We start from the raw sequence: 20277 nt of genomic DNA on the forward strand, positions 1-20277 counted from the left end.
AATATATTAAATCACAGGAACATACAATTGTACAAAACAAAGCATAGCAACAGGTTTGCCATAGTCATCCTTTATTGCAAAGGGACCTGTGTCCAAAGTAATATAAATAAAATGTTTCCTTAAAGGAGTTATCCGGGAAATTTGAATAAAATAAACACTACTTACCGGGGGCTTCCTCCAGCCCCAAGCTCCCAGGACCTCCCTCACCGCATCTCCGCCCGCAGCCGTTTGCCGGAGCTCCGACCCGGTCCCTGGCAATGACGTCAGAGTGACCTGGAGGTCGCTCTGTACTGCACCTGCGTGATCGACACTGTCAATCACCGCCACGTGGGCTGGAGCAGACTGCGCAGGCTCCGGCCCACGTGGCGGTGATTGACAGCTGCTGCATCCCATTGGCCCTGCCATCGCCTATTTCATTGGCTCCTGACCCTTTTTTTGCACCAGCAGTTTCTGGTCCATATGGGGCCAGAGACTGCTGGTACTGAAGTGAAAGTAAACCTAAGCTGTTGCAAAATGAATTTAGATACTTACCTAAGTAGAGGGAAGCCTCTGCATAGTCTTGATGCTTCCCCCATATCCTCCTTGATGAGACAGGTGGTTTCAGTGCCAGGTCCATGCCATGTAGAGCCTGCTCTGGCCGCCACCATAAACCGTAATGTTAAATAGTACGGCTATAGCAGAGCAGTGGGGAATCACTGTAGTCTGGGTGCTGGCAAAAGTCAGACCCTGAATTACATCCATAGAGGAAAAGGCTAGGTAATTGGTAGGGAAATATATTTGTTATATTCCCCTACTTTGCCGTGCACAGGGAGATCTGTAGCTTGGCTTCTCTCCACATCCAGCTGAACTCCGCAAGAACAATATGTACGCCCTCCTTGAACCCACTGTTGTTGCCTCTCAGAGAGGCAACAGTGAATATATCAGAGTCAGGTTGCCTCTGAACATATCTTAATAGAGGGCGTTGGATATGTTCTCATGGCCGTGCATGTGTGAGTATTGCCATACCTGCATGTAGGCCAATGTCGCTGTATGTGAATTAGAAAAAAATAATAACGTTGCATGCCTGTACTTTTTGCAATACAAATATTGAAAGTTTGATAAGGTTTGGAAAGCCTGGGTGGAGGCCTCAGATACTATAATCCCACATCTTGACATTACAGTAATGGTGCAAGATCTTCATCCATGAACTGCGTTTTTTTTTCTATTGAATAAGTTAAAGGGGCACTACAGCAAATAACTGTAAAATGTAAAACATGTGCAAACATATACAATTAAGAAGTACATTTTTTTTTCCAGATTAAAATGAGCCATAAATTACTTTTCTCCTATGTTGCTGTCACTTACAGTTGGTAGTAGAAATCTGACAGAAGTGACAGGTTTTGGACGAGCCCATCTCTTCATAGGGGATTCTCAGGGATATATTTATTTTCAAAAGCACTTAATGAATGGCAGTTGCTCTGTCCAACTGCCAAAAAGCTGTGTAGCGAGCAGGGAGGCTGGCCAGCATCATTGTTTAACTCCTTTTTAGGGAATATCTTTATAAAGAATAAAAGCCTTGCTAAGAATCCTCTATGAAGAGATTGACTAGTCCAAAACCTGTCACTTCTGTCAGATTTCTACTACCTCCTGTAAGTGACAGCAACATAGGAGAAAAGTAATGTATGGTTCATTTTACTCTGGAAAAAAAGTACTTCTTATTTGTTTATGTTTGCACATATTTTAAATTTTACAGTTTTTCGCTGTAGTGCCCCTTTAAGCCCTGTAACTGACATGTTTGTATTGTAAGAATCATAAAGGTACCTGTTACTAGAGATGAGCGTAATGATGTAATTACGATTTCGCGAAATTTCGCGTAATTAGTGTAATTACGATTATGGCCGTAAGTACATAATCGTAATGAAGAAGGATTTCGCGAAATTTCGCATAACCGTAATTTTCGCGTAATTTTCGCATTACAGTGTGTATTACGAACTTAATGCGTATGGCCATGCTCCCAAGCGGAAAAGTTGACGCATGGATCAATGTTAGGTAGCCGCCGACTTTAAGGGTTAATAGCAAAGCCCCCTTAAATGCTAAGAGCCTCAAATTTGGAGAATATATAAAGGAGATCAGGAGGAATAAGAGGAAAAATTTTTTTTTCAAAAAGACCTTATAGTTTTTGAGAAAATCGATGTTAAAGTTTCAAAGTAAAAATGTATACATTTAAAAACCCGCCGACTTTAACGGTTAATAGCAAAGCCTGCTTAAAGAAAACCTGTACTGAAAATAAAAGTCAAAATAGGCATACACAAGTCATAATTACCATCCATGTAGTCTACTCCTCAGTGTCTTTCTCCTGTCCTGCGTCCTATTTGTTCACTATGATCAAGGGAATTTTCCGTCCTCCATTTTGAAAATAGCCATTACCCATAACAGCTTTCTGGTCAGCACACAGTTAAACTGTAACATCGCCCACTTGAGCCATAGGGAAACATGGACATTGCCTGGTACATCAGATTTCCTCTCAGCTATAACTGACAGCAACTGCTATTTTACTGACAGCAACTGATATATTTCAGATCTGACAAAATATTGTCAGAACTGGATGGGATTATTGTCAGAAGAAAATGGAGCGCTTCTGAGAGGAACTGATGGCAAGGTAACTATGCAATGTTCATTTGAAGTTACCTCATGTGTTTATTTTAAATATTTTTACTCAGTACAGGTTCTCTTTAAAGTTTAGGAACACCAAATTCCTAGTGTATATTAAGGGGATCAGTGGGAATAAGAGGAAAAATTTTTTTTTTCAAAAAGACCTTATAGTTTTTGAGAAAATCGATTTTTAAGTTTCAAGGGCAAAAATGTCTTTTAAATGCGGAAAATGTCCATTTTTTTTTGCACAGGTAACAATAGTGTTTTATTTTCATAGATTCCCCCAAGTGGGAAGAGTTTTACTTACTTCGTTCTGAGTGTGGGAAATATTAAAAAAAACGACGTGGGGTCCCCCCTCTCAGACCTCTTTAACCCCTTGTCCCCCATGCAGGCTGGGATAGCCAAAATGCGGAGCACCGGCCGCGTGGGGCTCCGCACCCTGACTATACCAGCCCGCATGGTCCATGGATTGGGGGTCTCGGAAGGGGAGGGGCAGCCAAGCTTTCCCCTCCCCCTCCGAGCCCTTGTCCAATCCAAGGACAAGGGGCTCTTCTCCACCTCCGATGGGTGGTGGAGGTGGAGGCCGCGATTTCCTGGGGGGGGGGGTTCATGGTGGAATCTGGGAGTCCCCTTTAAAAAGGGGTCCCCCAGATGCCCACCCCCCCTCCCAGGAGAAATGAGTATAGAGGTACTTGTACCCATTACCCATTTCCTTTAAGAGTTAAAAGTAAATAAACACACAAACACTTAGAAAAAGTATTTTAATTGAACAAAAAACATAACCACGAAAAAAGTCCTTTAATATTCTTAATTAACCAATAATACTTACCTGTCCCTTTAAATAAATGATCCCACGCAATATCCTCGGAAATGTTCTATCAGTTACAATGTAACAAAGTTATTACAATGTAACAACTTTGTTACATTGTAACTACGCCGCACCCGACGCCACTCGCCACTCAGCCGCCGCATACGCGTCCTGCACGGACCCAACAGAGCTCTGAGCTATATAGCTCAGAGCTCTCTAAGCATCTTTGTATTTGGGCTCCAAGGAGCCCCATTGGTCCTTAGCAGACCAATGGGGTTCCTTCTGATTTGAAGGAACCCCATTGGTCTGCTAAGGACCAATGGGGCTCCATGGAGCCCAAATACAAAGATGCTTAGAGAGCTCTGAGCTATATAGCTCAGAGCTCTGTCGGGTCCGGACTCCGTGCAGGACGCTAAGTCCCCGCTAAGTCCCCGCCGGCTCCGCTGCCCTCCCCGCCTCTCCCACATGTCAACCACATGTCACCCACATGTGGGTGACATGTGGGTGACAGATGTGGGCGGGGTGGACAGCGGGGACCAGCGGGGACTTAGCGTCCTGCACGGACGCGTAAGTGTATGCGGGCTTTGGCGGCTGAGCGGCGAGTGACGTCGGGTGCGGCGTAGTTACAATGTAACAAAGTTGTTACATTGTAATAACTTTGTTACATTGTAACTGATAGAACATTTCCGAGGATATTGCGTGGGATCATTTATTTAACCACTTGAGGACCTAGGGCTTTCTACCCCTTAAGGACCGGCCACTTTTTTCCATTCAGACCACTGCAGCTTTCACGGTTTATTGCTCGCTCATACAACCTACCACCTAAATGAATTTTGGCTCCTTTTCTTGTCACTAATACAGCTTTCTTTTGGGGCTATTTGATTGCTCCTGCGATTTTTACTTTTTATTATATTCAGCAAAAAAGACATGAATTTTGGCAAAAAAATGATTTTTTTAACTTTCTGTGCTGACATTTTTCAAATAAAGTAAAATTTCTGTATACATGCAGCGCGAAAAATGTGGACAAACATGTTTTTGATAAAAAAAAACCCATTCAGTGTATATTTATTGGTTTGGGTAAAAGTTATAGCGTTTACAAACTATGGTGCAAAAAGTGAATTTTCCCATTTTCAAGCATCTCTGACTTTTCTGACCCTCTGTCATGTTTCATGAGGGGCTAGAATTCCAGGATAGTATAAATACCCCCCAAATGACCCCATTTTGGAAAGAAGACATCCCAAAGTATTCACTGAGAGGCATAGTGAGTTCATAGAAGATATTATTTTTTGTCACAAGTAAGCGGAAAATGACACTTTGTGAAAAAAAAAAAAAAAAAAAAGTTTCCATTTCTTCTAACTTGCGACAAAAAAAAATGAAATCTGCCACGGACTCACCATGCCCCTCTCTGAATACCTTGAAGTGTCTACTTTCCAAAATGGGGTCATTTGTGGGGTGTGTTTACTGTCCTGACATTTTGGGGGGTGCTAAATTGTAAGCACCCCTGTAAAGCCTAAAGGTGCTCATTGGACTTTGGACCCCTTAGTGCAGTTAGGCTGCAAAAAAGTGCCACACATGTGGTATTGCCGTACTCAGGAGAAGTAGTATAATGTGTTTTGGGGTGTATTTTTACACATACCCATGCTGGGTGGGAGAAATATCTCTGTAAATGACAATTTGTTAATTTTTTTTACACACAATTGTCCATTTACAGAGATCTTTCTCCCACTCAGCATGGGTATGTGTAAAAATACACCACAAAACACATTATACTACTTCTCCTGAGTACGGCGATACCACATGTGTGGCACTTTTTTTGCACCCTAACTGCGCTAAAGGGCCCAAAGTCCAATGAGTACCTTTAGAATTTCACAGGTCATTTTGAGAAATTTCGTTTCAAGACTACTCCTCACGGTTTAGGGCCCCTAAAATGCCAGGACAGTATAGGAACCCCACAAATGACCCCATTTTAGAAAGAAGACACCCCAAGGTATTCCGTTAGGAGTATGGTGAGTTCATAGAAGATTTTATTTTTTGTCAAAAGTTAGCGGAAAATGACACTTTGTGAAAAAACACAATTAAAATCAATTTCCGCTAACTTTTGACAAAAAAATAAAATCTTCTATGAACTCACCATACTCCTAACGGAATACCTTTGGGTGTCTTCTTTCTAAAATGGGGTCATTTGTGGGGTTCCTATACTGCCCTGGCATTTTAGGGGCCCTAAACCGTGAGGAGTAGTCTTGAAACGAAATTTCTCAAAATGACCTGTGAAATTCTAAAGGTACTCATTGGACTTTGGGCCCTTTTGCGCAGTTAGGGTGCAAAAAAGTGCCACACATGTGGTATCGCCATACTCGGGAGAAGTAGTACAATGTGTTTTGGGGTGTATTTTTACACATACCCATGCTGGGTGGGAGAAATACCTCTGTAAATGGACAATTGTGTGTAAAAAAATCAAAAGATTGTCATTTACAGAGGTATTTCTCCCACCCAGCATGGGTATGTGTAAAAATACACCCCAAAACACATTATACTACTTCTCCCGAGTACGGCGATACCACGTGTGTGGCACTTTTTTGCACCCTAACTGCACTAAGGGGCCCAAAGTCCAATGAGTACCTTTAGGATTTCACAGGTCATTTTTGTTTCAAGACTACTCCTCACGGTTTAGGGCCCCTAAAATGCCAGGGCAGTATAGGAACCCCACTAATGACCCCATTTTAGAAAGAAGACACCCCAAGGTATTCCGTTAGGAGTATGGTGAGTTCATAGAAGTTTTTATTTTTTTGTCACAAGTTAGCGGAAATCGATTTTAATAGTTTTTTTTCACAAAGTGTCATTTTCCGCTAACTTGTGACAAAAAATAAAATCTTCTATGAACTCACCATACTCCGTACGGAATACCTTTGGGTGTCTTCTTTCTAGAATGGGGTCATTTGTGGGGTTCCTATACTGCCCTGGCATTTTAGGGGCCCTAAACCGTGAGGAGTAGTCTTGAAACCAAATGTCGCAAAATGACCTGTGAAATCCTAAAGGTACTCATTGGACTTTGGGCCCCTTAGCGTACTTAGGGTGTAAAAAAGTGCCACACATGTGGTACCGCCGTACTCAGGAGAAGTAGTATAATACGTTTTGGGGTGTATTTTTACACATACCCATGCTAAGTGGGAGAAATATCTCTGTAAATGACAATTGTTTGATTTTTTTACACACAGTTGTCCATTTACATAGAAATTTCTCCCATCCAGCATGGGTATGTGTAAAAATACACCCCAAAACACATTATACTACTTTTCCTGAGTACGGCGGTACCACATGTGTGACAATTTTTTGCAGCCTAGGTGCGCTAAGGGGCCCAACGTCCTATTCACAGGTCATTTTGAAGCATTTGTTTTCTAGACTACTCCTCGCGGTTTAGGGCCCCTAAAATGCCAGGGCAGTATAGGAACCCCACAAGTGACCCCATTTTAGAAAGAAGACACCCCAAGGTATTCCGTTAGGTGTATGGCGAGTTCATAGAAGATTTTATTTTTTGTCACAAGTTAGTGAAAAATGACACTTTGTGAAAAAAAAACAATAAAAATTAATTTCCGCTAACTTTTGACAAAAAATAAAATCTTCTATGAACTCGTCATACACCTAACAGAATACCTTGGGGTGTCTTTTTTTCTAAAATGGGGACACTTGTGGGGTTCCTATACCGCCCTGGCATTTTACGGGCCCAAAACGTGAGTAGTCTGGAAACCAAATGTCTCAAAATGACTGTTCAGGGGTATAAGCATCTGCAAATTTTGATGACAGGTGGTCTATGAGGGGGCGAATTTTGTGGAACCGGTCATAAGCAGGGTGGCCTTTTAGATGACAGGTTGTATTGGGCCTGATCTGATGGATAGGAGTGCTAGGGGGGTGACAGGAGGTGATTGATGGGTGTCTCAGGGGGTGGTTAGAGGGGAAAATAGATGCAATCAATGCACTGGGGAGGTGATCGGAAGGGGGTCTGAGGGGGATCTGAGGGTTTGGCCGAGTGATCAGGAGCCCACACGGGGCAAATTAGGGCCTGATCTGATGGGTAGGTGTGCTAGGGGGTGACAGGAGGTGATTGATGGGTGTCTCAAGGTGTGATTAGAGGGGGGAATAGATGCAAGCAATGCACTGGCGAGGTGATCAGGGCTGGGGTCTGAGGGCATTCTGAGGGTGTGGGCGGGTGATTGAGTGCCCTGGGGGCAGATAGGGGTCTAATCTGATAGGTAGCAGTGACAGGGGGTGATTGATGGGTAATTAGTGGGTGTTTAGGGTAGAGAACAGATGTAAACACTGCACTTGGGAGGTGATCGGACGTCGGATCTGCGAGCGATCTATTGGTGTGGGTGGGTGATCAGATTGCCGCAAGGGGCAGGTTAGGGGCTGATTGATGGGTGGCAGTGACAGTGGGTGATTGATGGGTGGCAGTGACAGGGGGTGATTGATGGGTGGCAGTGACAGGGGGTGATTGATGGGTGATTGATAGGTGATTGACAGGTGATTGACAGGTAATCAGTGGGTTATTACAGGGGAGAACAGATGTAAATATTGCACTGGCGAATTGATAAGGGGGGGTCTGAGGGTAATCTGAGCGTGTAGGCGGGTGATTGGGTGCCCGCAAGGGGCAGATTAGGGTCTGATCTGATGGGTAACAGTGACAGGTGGTGATAGGGGGTGATTGATGGGTGATTGATGGGTAATTAGTGGGTGTTTAGAGGAGAGTAAACGCTGCGCTTGGGTGGTGATCTGATGTCGGATCTGCGGGCGATCTATTGGTGTGGGTGGGTAATCAGATTGCCCGCAAGGGGCAGGTTAGGGGCTGATTGTTGGGTGGCAGTGACAGGGGGTGATTGATGGGTGATAGGTGATTGGCAGGTGATTGACAGGTGATCAGTGGGTTATTACAGGGAAGGATAGATGTAAATAATGCCCTGGCGAATTGATAAGGGGGGGGTCTGAGGGTAATCTGAGCGTGTAGGCGGGTGATTGGGTGCCCGCAAGGGGCAGATTAGGGTCTGATCTGATAGGTAACAGTGATAGGGGGTGATTGATGGGTGATTGATGGGTAATTAGTGGGTGTTTAGAGAAGATAACAGATGTAAACAATACATTTGGGAGGTAATCTGACGGCGGGTTTGCGGGCGATCTAATGGTGTGGGTGGGTGATCAGATTGCCCGCAAGGGGCAGGTTAGGGGCTGATTGATGGGTGGCAGTGACAGGGGGTGATTGATGGGTGATAGGTGATTGACAGGTGATCAGTGGGTTATTACAGGGAAGAACAGATGTAATGAATGCACTGGTGAATTGATAAGGGGGGGTCTGAGGGCAATCTGAGCATGTGGGCGGGTGATTGGGTGCCCGCAAGGGGCAGATTAGGGTCTGATCTGATAGGTAAAAGTGACAGGTGGTGATAGGGGGTGATTGATGGGTGATTGATGGGTAATTAGTGTGTGTTTAGAGGAGAGAATAGATGTAAACAATGGATTTGGGAGGTGATCTGATGTCGGATCTGCGGGCGATCTATTGGTGTGGGGGGGTGATCAGATTGCCCGCAAGGGGCAGGTTAGGGGCTGATTGATGGGTGGCAGTGACAGGGGGTGATTGATGGGTGATTGATGGGTGATTGACGGGTGATTGACAGGTGATTGACAGGTGATCAGGGGGGATAGATGCATACAGTGCATAGGGGGGGGGGTCTGGGGGGGGTCTGGGGAGAATCTGGGGGGTGGGGGGTGATCAGGAGGGAGCAGGGGGCAGGGGGGGGGTATAAAAAAAAATAGCGTTGACAGATAGGGACAGGGAGTGATTGATGGGTGATTAGGGGGGTGATTGGGTGCAAACAGGGGTCTGGGGGGTGGGCAGGGGGGGTCTGATGGGTGCTGTGGGCGATCTGGGGCGGGGGGGGGGAGAAAATCAGTGTGCTTGGTGCAGACTAGGGTGGCTGCAGCCTGCCCTGGTGGTCCCTCGGACATTGGGACCACCAGGGCAGGAGGCAGCCTGTATAATACACTTTGTAAACATTACAAAGTGTATTATACACTTTGTATGCGGCGATCGTCGGGTTAACATCCCGCCGGCGCTTCCGTATGGCCGGCGGGATGTTGCGGCGAGTGAGCGGCGACAGGCGGAGGCGGAGGATCGCGTCACGGATGACGCGATCGCTCCGCCCATGCCCAAACAAGGACCGCCGCCATTTGTCAATACGGCGGTCCTTGCGGCGTCTGCTTCCCGGCCGCCATTTGTCTATACGGCGGTCGGGAAGTAGTTAAAGGGACAGGTAAGTATTATTGGTTAATTAAGAATATTAAAGGACTTTTTTCGTGGTTATGTTTTTTGTTCAATTAAAATACTTTTTCTAAGTGTTTGTGTGTTTATTTACTTTTAACTCTTAAAGGAAATGGGTAAGGGGTACAAGTACCTCTATACTCATTTCTCCTGGGAGGGGGGGTGGGCATCTGGGGGACCCCTTTTTAAAGGGGACTCCCAGATTCCACCATGAACCCCCCTAGGAAATCGCGGCCTCCACCTCCACCGCCCATCGGAGGTGGAGAAGAGCCCCTTGTCCTTGGATTGGACAAGGGCTCGGAGGGGGAGGGGAAAGCTTGGCTGCCCCTCCCCTTCCGAGACCCCCCAATCCATGGACCATGCGGGCTGGTATAGTCAGGGTGCGGAGCCCTACGCGGCCGGTGCTCCGCATTCTGGCTATCCCAGTCTGCATGGGGGACAAGGGGTTAAAGAGGTCTGGGAGGGGGGACCCCACGTCGTTTTTTTTTATATTTCCCACACTCAGAACGAAGTAAGTAAAACTCTTCCCACTTGGGGGAATCTATGAAAATAATACACTATTGTTACCTGTGCAAAAAAAACTGACATTTTCCGCATTTAAAAGACATTTTTGCCCTTGAAACTTAAAAATCGATTTTCTCAGAAACTATAAGGTCTTTTTGAAAAAAAATGTTTTCCTCTTATTCCCACTGATCCCCTTAATATACCCTAGGAATTTGGTGTTCCTAAACTTTAAGCAGGCTTTGCTATTAACCGTTAAAGTCGGCGGGTTTTTAAATGTATACATTTTTACTTTGAAACTTTAGCATCGATTTTCTCAAAAACTATAAGGTCTTTTTGAAAAAAAAATTTTTCCTCTTATTCCTCCTGATCTCCTTTATATATTCTCCAAATTTGAGGCTCTTAGCATTTAAGGGGGCTTTGCTATTAACCCTTAAAGTCGGCAGCTTTTTTATATTATACGGAGCGTTACGGTTTAACGCGAAATTACGGTAGCGTTTAATGCGAAATTACGGCATGAACGAAACGCGAAATTACGCGTTGAAAATTACGCTTATGGTATTTTCAATTACGATTTTAATGGCAATTACGCTACCGTAATTTTGCATCGTAATCGCAAATTTCGCATGCGTAATTATAGTAATGCGAAATTACGAAAATTTCGGCTCAACTCTACCTGTTACTCAATTTAGTGAATGTTTCATATGCTACCTGCTGTAATCTACCTTGAAACGACTGTTGTCTGAACTTGTAATGATGAAGGACACTCTGATTGTCTTATGTTTTTTTTTTGTAAATGTTTGTTCTGATTATTTGTGAAAATTTAATAAAATTATCTGTAAAAAAAATAAAAATATTGAAAGCAGCTTCTGCCAGGCTGCATTGTGTAGCTTCTTATCAACAAAAGAATTTGAGTTTCTTCTTCAGAACAGAGAAAATTACCTGGCCCCACCCACTCCCCTCCTAATGCTGTAACTCGTTGTGGCCAGCACTGCAATTACAGATCCTCCCTGCTCAGTATTTAATAGAACATTTGACTTATATGCATTGCCCCTTGTCCCATCATATGTTCCCCTTGTTTTATGTTGTTGCTTTTTTTTTATTTTTGGGAGGGGGGGGGTTATACTCATTATCCTTATAACTCCTTACAATTAATAGAAACTACAGCATTTTAAAACTGGAAATTAGGATGGTGGAGTGGATTTTAGAATGTTGTTTTCAATTTAAACAAATGTCAAATAAAGAGTAAAATTGACCCAAATATTTGAAGACAGGTGAATGCAGTTAGCACATGTCCTTTGTATTGCAGCTTCTTCCATATATCAGGAATGTCAGAATAACACTGAGCAGTGGGGTAGAAATTTACTTTGATGAAAATGGAGATATTCCAGACGGCTATGATATTGTCAACTGGCAGAGAACCTCAGATGGTTCCTTTGGATATGCAAATGTTGGAAGCTACGACAGCTCAAAAGCACCTGGTTCTGTGTTCACCATTGACATGCGACTGGTACGATGGCTTATGGGGGATGCACAGGTGGGTATTTAGTGGTTATTGAAAACGAACTGCTATATAGAGGCAAACAAAATGAATATTGATTTACAAAATGGCAAATTAGCATAAGTAAAAATTATAAGAAAAAGGACAACTATGCAAAATTAGTTTTTTTTACAGGAGCTGAATAGGTACTTAACCACTTTGTCCTTCTTGACGTAATAATACGTCAAGGAGGACAGGCGCGCTCCCGCGGCCGATCGCACGCGTGCACGTGCGCTCCCGGTCACAGATTCGGTAGTCCAGGAATCAGTGAATCGGGCTATGGTGCCCGATCACTGATTCCTCTCCCCCGCAGAAAAAGCGACAGCTTCTCTCGGAAGCTTCGCTTTTTCTAATTCCCATGTCCCTCTAAGCGTACATTGTACGCTTAGAGTGATGCAATGTAAACAAACTCAAGGTTGCCATCTTGTGGCCAAAAAGTAAAACTACATCTAAAAGTAAAAAAAAATTAACACACTCATATATTTCCCTAAATCAAACCCTATTTACATCCCACCCTCCCAAAAATGCCCACATAAAATGTTTAATAAAAAAAAAAAAACATTACAATAAAAAAAATAAAAAACACATAAATATTTACCTAAGGGTCTAAACTTTTTAAATATCTATGTAAAGATGAAATATTTCTATTTCCATAGTGATGGATGCAAAACGGAAAAAATGCACCTTTATTTCCAAATAAAATATTGTCGCCATACATTGTGATAGGGACATAATTTAAATGGTGAAATACCCAAGACAAATTGGCAAATACAATACGTGGGTTTTTAATTATGGAGACATGTATTATTTTAAAACTATAATGGCCGAAAACTGAGAAATAATGAATTTTTTCCGTTTTTTTCTTATTCTTCCTGTTAAAATGCATTTACGGTAAAGTGGCTCTTAGCAAAATGTACCCCCTAGAGAAAGCCTAATTGGTGGTGGAAAAAAACAAGATATAGATCAGTTAATTGTGATAAGTAGTGATAAAGTTATAGGCTAATGAATGGGAGGTGAACATTGCTCGGATGCATAAAGTGAAAACGACTGAGAGCTTAAGTGGTTAATAATCCGATCAATTAATTAATCAAGCTGTAAGTTGACCAATCAGCACTTACCAAATCCGATTAGTTACTGTCACGTTTCAGTTTTCTGTCTATCTTTTATACTAGTGGACAGCATTGCAGTAAGTGACGAGCAGTGGTACGCATGCTGGAATGCGGAAGGAAGAGGTGAGTAATTACTTCACCCGCCTACTGCCTGACACAATAGGAGACGTTGCGATCGTATCTGGAGGGGGAGAGCGGACGGGGGACCCAGGTGAGGGGGGTCCGACCCCCTTCACCGCCGCTGTGCCCCTTCCTGGCTGCTATCCCTTCCAGGCTACCTATACTGGGGGCAATTATACTACCGAGGGGGTGTGGCATCCTCACAAGCTTGCCTCAAGTGGGCAAAAAGGTCTAGAACCGGCCCTGCTCAGCTTTACTTGCTCTTCCATATGTTACCTGTAATCAGGACCGGATTTACACTTCGGGAGCTTGTAGGCACAGAGATTCTAGCTCCTGACCCTAAACCCCACCCCTCAATACAAGCCACACCCCCAATCCCTGCCCTTATTTTCTTATATCACATAAAGAGCTAATTGTACATCAACCTACCAGTGGTGTAATTCAAAGAGTGGGCCTGCCCAGCAAAATCTTGGACAAGGCCCCTTCTAACGTAATAATTTATTTATTTGTTGTATTTATAAAGCGCCAACATATTACGCAGCGCTGGGCATTAGTTTAGGTTACAGACAATATTTAGAGCTGACATACTGCAATATGACAATACAGGAATACAAAAAAACCAGATCACACAGCACAGTATGAGTACCAGGTAATGCTTGGTCAGTCACTGGAGGGGAGCATGGAGATTAGGCAAGTTAGGTTCACTCAGATGCATAGCATGGGTTCAGAGTAATGGAGGTGCATGATCAGGTAGGACACAAAAGGAGGAGGACTCTGCCCAAAGGCTTACAATCTAGAGGGAGAGGTAGGGCCACGAAAGGTAGGGGACCAGAGTTCAGCTGTGGGTTAAGAGGACTTGTGAGGGGTGGTAGGTCAGAGTGAAAAGGTGCGTTTTGAGAGCCTTCTTGAAGATATTGAAGGAGGGAGCTTCCCTAATGATAATATATATATATATATATATATATATATATATATATATATATATATATATATATATATATATATACAGGTATATGTATAATATCCCTAGTTACCATACAATTGTGGGCGGGGCTACACATGATCAGGGGCTACACACAACTAAGTCACCCTCTTACATTTCCTCAAGCCCACCCCACTACTTAGATGAGAAAAGCAAGCTGCAAATGGCAGTGTGTGTGGCCAAAGTGGGTGCAGTGCAGAGAGAATGCAATACCCACACTGTCCACCATGCTGCTCTTTCATAGGAGGCACTTATAAAGCCTCAGATCTTCTCCCCAACTACGTGCCTGTGGCTGCTGGACTAGAGCTGGTTGGTAAGTGACATCACCCTCTGGCTCTGCTGAGAGAGGGGACATTTGGGAAAGGAGGGGAGCTACTCTTGCCACATAAGACACATGTAGGCATACGCCTACTGTGCCTTGTAGTAAATCCAGCCCTGCCTGTACTCTATATAATGTATATACCATTATGCTGCTGGATGCTGGCACCAAGATGCTGGCAACATACAAATCACTACTACTACCACTGCTGCTACTACCACCACTACGCCGTCTACTACTACTATAATAATAATGGCCAATTAGCAGGTACTTACTGTATGCTAAGCTATACTGAAATTCTGCTTTAAATGCAATGGCTTTATGCACAAATAAACAGCAAATTTAAAATGTTAAATATTTATGCAGGTCCCTCGCTCAGTCTGCAGTGAGAGTTGTCCCCCAGGGTTCAGGAAGGCTGCTTTACAAGGACAACCTGTCTGCTGCTTTGAGTGTGTCCCATGTCTACAAGGAGAGATCTCCAATCAGACTGGTAAGTAATATCAGTAGGCAATAGGCATTGCCATGATACACAGTTTCTGTGTACTGCATCAATCCGTATCAAGCCCCTAGTAGGGACGGACCGAAGAAGACGTCATGATGAGTAAGTTTAATTCCCCCGCCCAGCCCGCATAGGTGATTTGATTTGACCGGATGAAATTCGAATAACAACTATTTGGATGTCATCCGGTACCTGAGTTGAGCATCCCTACTGATACTTATCTTCCACATCTGCAGCTCTGACACTCACAATCTGACACTCAGCTAGGAAGTAGCGATGATCATAAACTGTAAATTTTTTTGCAATTACAGCCATACATAATTATGATTTGGGCATTCAACTGATTTTTTGTAATTCATTTATAATTATGTGTAATTTTTTACATAATTTTGTGCCGACTTTCAGTGCTGGGCCGAAATTACCAATGCGTGTAATTACGCATCGTAATTCACTACAATTTTACGCGTAAGCATTACACATAACTTATGGTCTTACGCGTAATTGTGTATGCATAAGGCGTAAAGCGGTATTGTAATTGCGCCGTCTACCGTAATTGTGTAGGTATGCATAATTGTACGCTGCCTTACGCATAATTTTACGCGTAATTACTAACGTACAACTCCCCTGTTCTAAGAGTAGCCAATCAGTCAACATGTTTGTTCCTGTTGTTTTGTACGCAATAGCCAATCACGAGGCTTTGAAGCTGAGCGTGCCCGGTCACAGTGACATCTATTGCGTACGCATCATCCATGCATGCGTCAAAACGTACGCGTGGGTATTGCGGCATTAAGCGTAACATTGTAGCGTAAGCGCCTGCATTACTGTATCCTTATGCGTAAGTTAACGCATAATTACAGTGATGACCCGTAGATAATTTCCTACTCCGTAACCGTAATTGCGTAATGCATAATAGCATACAATTACGCGTAATGATCCGTAAGCATAGATTTTTCCATTACGACCAGCACTGCCAACTTTAGCTGTTAATAGCAAAGCCCCCATATGTGCTATTGTCACCATTTGCTAGGTATATTAAAGGACACCCGAAGCGAAAATAAACAAATTAAATAAACGACTGTATCTATCTTCCTTCTCCTAAAAATGACTTTTTAAGCTATTCCACAGTATTATTTTATGTTTAAATCTACTTTTTAAGTTGTAACTGTTTTACTGTTTTTGCTCAATGTCACATTCATTAAAGTATGCCAGAGCTAACATCTATGAACTATTTACCTTTATAATCTCTTTCCTGCTCTCAAAAGCCATTTTCTGCTAGGAAAGTGTTTTATAGTTGGAATTTCTTATCAGTGAGGGTCACACTGTAGTCACTTCCTGTCTGAGTCAGGACTGTGTCAGCCACTTACATACCTGATATTTAACTCTTTTAGGCAGAGAAAGAAAAAAAAGGAACACAGCATAGTTATTTGTGTGCTAGGCACTGTACATACCCATGTCTATCTCATCATGTCACATGTAACTTCGGTTATCCTTTAAGGGGAATCATAGGAATAAGTCAAACTTCTTCTTTTTTTTTTTTTTTTTCACAAAAAGGCCTTGTAGTTTTTAAGAAAATTGATTTTAAAAGTGAAAGGGAAAAATAGTTTTTAAACTCAGAAAAATTACAGTTTTTAAATCACATTTTTAAATTTAAGCTTCTCAAAAATTGTAAGGGTTTTTTTTTTTTTTTTGAAAAAACAAATCAACTTGTTTCCACTATTCCCCTTTACATGTCTAGCAATTTTGGTGATGATAGCATGTATGGAGGGTTATGGTTCTTGATTACGTTTACATACAAAACTAATTACTTTTTTCTCAAAATTTAGCATTATGATTTCACATTGTAATAGCGAATTACGATGTAAAATTATGTAAAATTCATGCTCCTCTTTACTACTAGGAAGGATAATTTTGGTTTGGCTTTGCGGTCATATCCACAGATCGACGGAAAGTAAGATGAAATAATCAGCAAGGTACACTAAAGAATTATAGGAATTGTAACAAAAACTGCAAAAAAAGTAATCAGACTTGTGGAAACTGGAAGAGGAAAAAAAGTGGTTAGTGATATAAAGTCAAATCCCAAAAAGTTTTACAAATATATAAACTCTAAAAGTAAGAAGGTAGAGAATATATGACTTTTACAAGATCAGACTGGAGATTTAATTGTGGAGAATCAAGCTGAAGCGGAAATTTTAAATGCTTGCTTCACTTCTGTCTTTACCAAGGTTATGACCTTAGCTCATAATATGGCCCTGGGTTGTTCCCAATCTACCTCATTGAGCATGAATTGCCTACCACAGGAAGGTGTGTAGGCATGATTAAATAAGATTAAGGGTGTCCACTAACGATCCAATCTTTTTCATCCAATCTTACCAAATCTATGTAGTGGAAGAGTAAACTAAGTGAATATACTGAATGGATACTATAGGCAGTTCCCTTATATTACATAGAAATGGTAAGGTTGGAAGAAAAAGATTGGATCGTTAGTGGCCACCCTAAGATAGACACGGCTCCTGGCCCAGATGGCATCCACCAGGGGTATTAAAGGAGTTGAGTTCATTTATCTTTTTTAACAGTGTTCCCCAACCCTGTCCTCAAGGCCCACCAACAGTGCATGTTTTGTGGAAAGCCACAGAGCAGAGGTATTTAATAAGCTCTACTGAGACACTAATTACCTCACCTGTGCATGTTTGTGGTTTCCTGCAAAACATGTACTGTTGGTGGGCCTGGAGGACAGGGTTGGGGAACTATGATCTATAAGCCACCTTATCTTATTTTCTGTGATTCTCTGTCAAGTGGGTCTATCCCTTATGACTGACGTACAGTTGCTGTTTCCCCTTATTCAAGAAGGGAAAAAGATAAGACTTGTAAGCTTAACATCAGTTGTGTGTACACTCCTTGAATGTATCCTAAGGGATGCTATACAAAATTATGTAGCACAGAATAATTTTATTTCAGTTCAACAATATGGTTTTACTAAGGACAGGTCCTGCCTCACCAACATGCTCAGCTTTTATGAAGTGGTGAATGAAAATGTAGATCTTGGGAAAGCTATAGAGGTAGTGTACTTGGACTTTACAAAGGCTTTTGACACAGATCCCCACCATAGCCTGGCACAGCAACTGAGGATACAAGGACTAGGACAAAATGTGTGAATGTGGATAGAGAACTGGTTAAGGGATAGAAGGCAAAGAGTGGTGGTAAACGGAACATACTTAAAATGGTAAACTGTTAGTAGTGGGGTACCGCGGGGGTCAGTACTTGGTCCAATTTTTGTTCAATTTGATCTAGTACATGGAATACAGTGTAATGTAGCCATCTTTGCAGATGATACAAAATTATGCAGAATTATGAACACTAAGACAGATAGTGACATATTACAACAGGACCTTAACAGCATGGCCATATGGGCAGGCACAGGGCAGATGAAATTTAATGTTGATAAATGTAAAGTCATGCAACTTGGACAAACCAATGGTAGATCATGATATAAAAAAAATGGCATCCAACTGTGAACATCAGCCTCGGAGAAGAACTTAGGAATACTGGTTAATAACAATTTAGGTAACCGTGTACAATGCCAAGCAGCGTTAGCTAAAGTAACGCTGCTCCGACTCTGACTCCTTGACTCCAACTCCACATTCCTGCGTGACACAGGACAGATGAAGCAGAGCACCAGGGAGCAAGCTGAATACAAGTCCAGCAGCAGTGAGGAAGAGGAAGCCTCCTCCAAGTCCATAACAGTCTCCTACAAATCCACAAGATCAGTTGTTTCTGTTTTATTGACCTGAGGAAGCGGACTGCATCCCATGAAATGTGTTTTCAACAGTATAACCATTTTTTTTTAAATAAAGACTCCCTGTTATCCATCTCAGTGAGTTTTCAATAAAGGTAAGAAACCTAATTTTATTATTTTCATATTCAGTCAGTACCTACATATTGTGTGCCTCCCCACAACCCCTATCGAGTACTCCAAAACCTCTCACAGAGGTGTTGACCTCCACTACGTTGGGACCTGTTTCACTAGTAGAGAAGACCCCAGGAGGAGAGCGACCGCCCAGTTCCAGAGCAGACCGGGAGACCGAGCGGGACCGGTCCAAATTTCCCACACACACATATGGTGGTTGCAGGATTGCAACCCAATCCTTGTGAGTATTCAATTGTTCCTAAATTGAACCTCCAGGGCTTTAACAATACTACACTACTGGGCTCCTGGTATTCCTTTTCTCAACAGTTCCAAGGAACTGAGAATCCCGGACCTGTTGCACTACCTATTTAACTATATAACTATGTAATCCTAGATTTTCTAATTTAAATGTGAGGTGTGGCAATTCATCTTTGTTAAACCTTGCTGCTGGTGCTAAAAAACAAGTATTTCTGTTTTATAATAGTTTTTTTGTTTGTTTTGTTTTTGTTTTTATCTAGATTCTGTGGGTTGTATGAAGTGTTCCTGGGATCAATGGCCAAATTCAGAGAGGACCACCTGTGTTCCTAAGACATTTGAATTTCTTGCTTTTGAAGAACCAATGGGATCCATTTTAGCAGCTGTCAGCATTTTTTCTTCCTTTACTCCAGTTTTTATTTTAAAGATGTTTATGCAGCATAAACACACTCCAATTGTCAAAGCCAACAACTATACACTAAGCTGTCTTCTACTGGTACTTCTGTGTCTCTGTTTCATTTGTCCTTTAGTATTCATTGGATACCCCCAACCTGAGACATGCCTTCTGCGCCAGGCTTCATTTGGTCTGGTGTTTGCTCTCTGTGTTTCCTGCATCTTGGCCAAAACTATCATGGTGGTGTTGGCTTTCATGGCCACCAGACCAGGCAGCAGTCTGCGGAAATGGACTACTACTCGAGTATCCTATCTCATTATTTTTAAATGTAGTTTAACACAGTTTATTTTTTGCACTATTTGGCTGTCAGTTGCTCCTCCCTTTGCACAAAACAACATTCAGACTAAACCTGGAATCATTATTGTTGAGTGTAATGAAAATTCTTCTATAGCCTTTTGGACCATGTTGGGTTACCTCTTTCTTCTGGCCACCATTTGTTTCATTGTGGCCTTCCTGGCGAGGAGACTTCCTGACAGTTATAATGAAGCCCAGTTTATTACTTTCAGCATGCTGGCCTTCCTCAGTGTCTGGATATCCTTCATCCCAGCATACCTCAGTGCTCAGGGCAAGTATACTGTGGCCATGGAGATATTTGCCATACTGGCCTCAAGCTGGGCTCTTGTCATCTGTATGTTCCTCTCTAAATGTTTCATCATTTTGTTCAGACCTGACATGAATTCAAAAGAATATCTCACAGGAAGAAGCAAAAAAAAGTCACGTGACTAACAGAATTTAGACCTAAAAAATGTGTCTATCTTTTTAGGTATCAAATGTCACGTATACTCGATATATATTAGTATAAGCTTATTAAATATACATTATCAATATTGTGTCATTAGTTTTACTAT

At 42.4% G+C, this 20277-nt stretch overlaps 1 protein-coding gene across 1 annotated transcript in view; it reads left to right on the forward strand.

Moving 5' to 3' along the window:
• Window positions 1-20155, forward strand: part of LOC137562044 (extracellular calcium-sensing receptor-like) — a 46908-nt gene extending 26753 nt beyond the window's left edge. The window contains exons 4-6 of the mRNA XM_068273385.1: window positions 11557-11784; window positions 14684-14807; window positions 19239-20155. Coding sequence (XP_068129486.1) covers window positions 11557-11784; window positions 14684-14807; window positions 19239-20155 — 1269 coding nt within the window. The remainder of the gene's footprint in view (window positions 1-11556; window positions 11785-14683; window positions 14808-19238) is intronic.
• Window positions 20156-20277: the final 122 nt, after the last annotated feature.

The sequence above is a fragment of the Hyperolius riggenbachi genome, chromosome 3 (assembly GCF_040937935.1).
Source record: "Hyperolius riggenbachi isolate aHypRig1 chromosome 3, aHypRig1.pri, whole genome shotgun sequence".
NCBI classification, from domain to species: domain Eukaryota; kingdom Metazoa; phylum Chordata; class Amphibia; order Anura; family Hyperoliidae; genus Hyperolius; species Hyperolius riggenbachi.